Source organism: Larimichthys crocea, chromosome XVII (genome assembly GCF_000972845.2).
Source record: "Larimichthys crocea isolate SSNF chromosome XVII, L_crocea_2.0, whole genome shotgun sequence".
NCBI lineage: Eukaryota > Metazoa > Chordata > Actinopteri > Sciaenidae > Larimichthys > Larimichthys crocea.
This window is the reverse complement of record NC_040027.1, coordinates 20,105,874-20,110,529: the sequence shown is the minus strand read 5'-3', so window position 1 is coordinate 20,110,529 and position 4,656 is coordinate 20,105,874. Positions and strand designations below refer to the sequence as shown.

The 4,656-nt window shown below is 36.7% G+C and overlaps 1 protein-coding gene across 4 annotated transcripts in view; it reads left to right on the top strand.

Moving 5' to 3' along the window:
- Positions 1 to 3,057: 3,057 nt before the first annotated feature.
- Positions 3,058 to 4,656, top strand: part of osbpl9 (oxysterol binding protein-like 9) — a 29,649-nt gene continuing 28,050 nt past the window's right edge. The window contains exon 1 of one of the 4 annotated variants that reach the window (XM_010743831.3): positions 3,058 to 3,241. In XM_010743831.3, coding sequence (XP_010742133.1) covers positions 3,131 to 3,241 — 111 coding nt within the window. In that variant the 5' untranslated portion in view covers positions 3,058 to 3,130. Of the gene's footprint in view, positions 3,242 to 3,484; positions 3,603 to 3,736; positions 3,977 to 4,656 lie in introns of those variants that run through there. The other 3 variants (XM_010743830.3, XM_010743833.3, XM_010743834.3) reach the window with 3 other exon arrangements.

The following is a 4,656-nucleotide window of genomic DNA, read 5'->3' as shown; positions in this document are numbered from 1 at the left end:
CTTGTATTGTGGTGCATTTCATATCATCATTTCATGTTACTGTGTGTCAGTATAAATGTCCAATTTCTTGCCAAACATCCTTTGAGACAAACTGATGATGAAATTTCTACTCAATGTGAGTTTAACAAATGCCATCGTCTTTTTTCCTTTTGTGTTTTTCATGATTCTTGGTGCCTTTTTGTGAAGAAATAATTTAAGTACAGTACACTATCACTGCGAGGACTCACAGTTATGGCTAAAGTCCTTTATTTCCTTTAGGATTTAAGGAAAGGAAACCCATCTTTCCTTTGCCATGAGATCGTGATAAGGGTATCACTACAGCATGCATTTCTGTTATTTAGGAGGTTAATGGTCAAATGCAAACTTGAAACCGAAAGGTGCACTTTGTCTATTAAGATTATGAATCTAGATACTCAGTTACTAAGGCTATTTATTGGTGGCCATTGACACTGTTAGTGCAGCCACGCCATGTTTCCTCTCTAACAACTGAGTCTGCTGCACTCTACCCAAACTGCTCTGTCGCCATAATCTGTCTCTTTACAATTACCAAGCTGCAGTCTGGCCTCTTTTTCCTTTAAGTTTCCGTCGATTTGTAGTGCATCTCTCTGGAGTAGGTTTCACTTAAAAGCCTTATCAAATAGTGAAAGAAAAACCTCCCAGAATCAAACACATTTCCACTCTGGACTGTATTTTTTAAAGACATTCAATCATTGATTACATAACTTGATTCAATAATATAATTTAGTATGATTTTTTTTCCTCAAATCTCATATCTGAAGCGATGCTGTTTCATATTTGAACTGACCACAGATTTCTTCTCATTCTCATCACCAGTCTTCTGCATTGTCTTTCTTTATGTTGCCTGCATTTATCCTCTGTATCTGTTTTGTTTTTTTGTCTCCCTGTTTTGGAGAACAGCTCTGGAGAACGTGTGTACACATCATTATACCAAAGGCCACTTCTTCAGTTGTACGAGTGCAATGTAAACAAACACACACAGTTATGGAAATATGTGAATCTAAACAGGGATGAAAAATGGCAGAGATGTTAACATTAACTTTTTTATTGTGCAAAATATATATTTTGTGTTTTTGTTTTTTTTTATTTAAAGCTCACGTTATATTACTGTGAAGTTTTGCTTATCAGTGTTAAGCCTATTGTAAATAATAAAGATATTGATGAATACTGTTTCACTTTTGGTTGTTCATCTTCCTCCAAACACTTTAATCACTTTTAAACAAATAGTGTCTGTGGCTCAAGAGCAGAGGGCACATTAGCCTCTTCATTAAGCAAACCTTTAACATGTTTTTTAAATATGTTAAAACTTTACGTGAGTATTTCCATTTGATGCTATACTTTTGAACTAAAACATGTCTGGGGGAAATATTGTACTCCACAACATTTATTTGATGTTGTTAGTTACTAGTTCTGCTTACAAAAGAGCTAATAAAATATGTGAATCAGTTGGTCGATTGATAAAAAAGGAATTGGAAAATATCCTGATAAATAGTTAAAATCATTTTTTGGGGATTTCAGCACCACATATGCGAATATCTTATTTTTATTTTTTATAATGTTAAATTTAAACAATTTGGACAAAACAAGCGTTGTGAAGGTGTCGATTTGGCCTCTGGGTAATTATTTTTTACAAACCAAACACTTAATTGATTAAGAGAGAGAAAATAATCATCAGATTAACACATTGAAGATAATAATAAGTTGCATATATTAATAATCTATCTATCTAGTGTCTCTCTTCTGGGCTACTGTAGAAATATATTTAATATGGTGGGCCCACTGTCTCTGTGGATAAAAAAAAGCTCATTATAAGGTAACAAAACCTTGATTATTTTCAGGTGATTATACACTATGTATGTGTGTATGTTTTCACTAATGAAATGAAAACATACACACATTACACTCAGTCGCTGTCATGGCCTCTAAATAGAGCCACCTAAATCTTACACATTGCACCTTTAAGTACTTTAAGTTAGTGGTGGGCGTATCGATCCAAATATCGATATTATCGATACCAAGTCGGTATCGGTATCGGATCGATACAAGCCTGGTGAGATCAATGTTTTCTTTAAGTTACGCTCTTGTTTGCAATGCTGCAGTTTCGGCAAAGAGGAAACAGCCAGATCGCTGGTCGTTTTCACCAGTTGTTGTTTTTGTTGTTGAGAATTTAAATTAAATTTTTGTATTACAGTTTCTCAACAGTATATGTTTGTTTTAATTTGTTTACTGGTTTGCAAGTACTTTAATTTAAGATTTGATAATAAAGCATTTTCTATTAAATTATAATTTTTGTCCTAATTCTTTCCTGGGTTTTAAGTATTTAAGAATAATCAGATCAGATCAGAAGTACTTTATTAATCCCCGTAGGGAAATTGTTTTTGTTACCGCAGCTCCCAAACGGTAAGTAATAGCAAGAAAAACAATAGTAAGAAAACAAAGCTTTAACAATATACCCTATACAATATCCTATTTTAAACAATATATACACACTACACATGTATAAATAACAGTTAAATAGAACCAGTAACTGTAAAAAATAAAAAACAAGTAACAGTGAGGTAACAGTGAGATATGAGAAATTTAGTTTTTGAAATAAATAACAGTTAAATATAACCAGTAACAGTATATTAAAAAGGAAACATCACAAAACACACTTAAGGTCATGAAAATGAATTGAGATTTAGCAGTTCAATGATGCATCCACCTTGTTTATTGAGAAGTATCGGTATCAGTATCTGCGATACTGGCCCGTATTTACTTGCATTATCGCACACCACTACTTTAAGTACATTTCCATGATTTTATATATATATATATATATATATATATATATATAGATTAGATATATATAATAATATATAGATATATATATATATATATAGAATATAACATTTTCAATGCAGTACTTTTACTTGTAATATGGTATTGTTACAAAGGATCTCTCAATACTTCCACCAGTGCCAGGGGGTAAGCATCCCTGATATGGGGTGCATCATCATCATCAGCAGCAGCAGCAGCAGCAGCAGCACCACCACCACCAGCAGCAGCATCCCGCCTCTGACGCCTGCCCACACCTTATCCGACTCCTCCCCGACCGTAGCCTATTGTAAAGATGGCGTCCATCATGGAGGGGCCGCTAAGCAAGTGGACTAACGTTATGAAAGGCTGGCAGTATCGCTGGTTCGTTTTGGACTACAACGCCGGCTTGCTGTCATACTACACGGTACGTTCATTGCAATGGTTTGTAAACGCTGAACGGGTCCGTCCCTGCGCTTACACTGCAGAAGTTGTCGCTGCTTGTCAGACCCTCAGTGGGATAAGGGGCCTTGTGTTTGTCAGGAGTTGGGAGTCTCAGCTGGCAAAACAGGCGGGTCCCTGTCGCGACGGATCCGCGCTCTAGCCAATAGGAACGCTCGTCGAAGACCGACTGACCAATCAAACGGCGGCACTCTTTCCACACTTCCGCTAATGGAGCTAACCAGTTAGCCAGCGAAGCTAAAACGCTAAAACACACAGACTCTTTGAGACACTTTTTGACAACAGTTTCACAGCCATGGAGGAGAGAACGAGAGAGGCAAACTTAAGTATGTTTCTTTTTGGGTGAGACGACACGTGTCAGTTAGTTAAATAAGTCCCGACACTCGCTTGTCTTGTTAGCCTGAAGAGCTAACAAGACAAGGCGCGCGGAGACAGTTGGTTGCTAGGTGAACGTTAGTTCGATTTTAGAGAAGTCCAACGGAAATTACCGGCTGTAATCTGATTAACGGCGATGAAAGCGAGCTAGAAAACAAGCTGTCAGTGTTACTGAAGGTGAAACAGGTGGTAAGAGAGAAAGAAGAACAACTAAGGGCTGTCCACGCCTCTCAGAAAGTTAGTTTTATCTTATTTACTTGCACAGCAGTAGTTTTATCAGTGACCTCAGTGTTTACAATGGACCTCGGTCGAGATATGATGACTGGTGAGTTGTGACAACAAACCTGCAGTTATTGAATATTTCATGGCAAAGCCTCAGTCGTCCAGAGGCGTTGTTTCACATCCAGAGAAAAAGCTCACATCCTAAATCTGAAGTCAGAAACAGAACAGAAAGTCTAAGAGCAACAATCAGTGACTGTATTGTCTTTAATGGATGTACAGACACTAGCCTGAGTCCTGGTCGAGATATGGTGACTGGTGAGTCGTTAGAATAAACCTGCAGCTATTGTATATTTCATGAAGAAAAAAAAGCCTCACTGATCCAGAGCTGTGAACAAGTCACAAATATAAGACGTCAAATCGAAACAAAACAAGAGTCTTATGATCAATCCCACCGTGTCTGACTTGGTGCTGAAACAACAAGTTGGTTTTCCCCAAAACAAAAAAAATGCCAAATATTTGCTGCTTTCAGTTTCTCAAGTGTGATAGTTTGCAGCTTTATTTTATTTATTTATTTAAAAAAGTCAATATCTTTTTGGACTTTTGGACCCGTTGCTCTGATTAAAAACAAGCACTTTGGAACTATGTCATGTTTGATTGAGATAATGTGTTAGGCAATGTTATCTGACATTTTGTAGACAGAATGATTTAATCATCTGGTGGTAATTCACCATAAAAATATCGATTAGTTGCAGTCCCACTCTGATGTGTTGCAAAATGTATCAA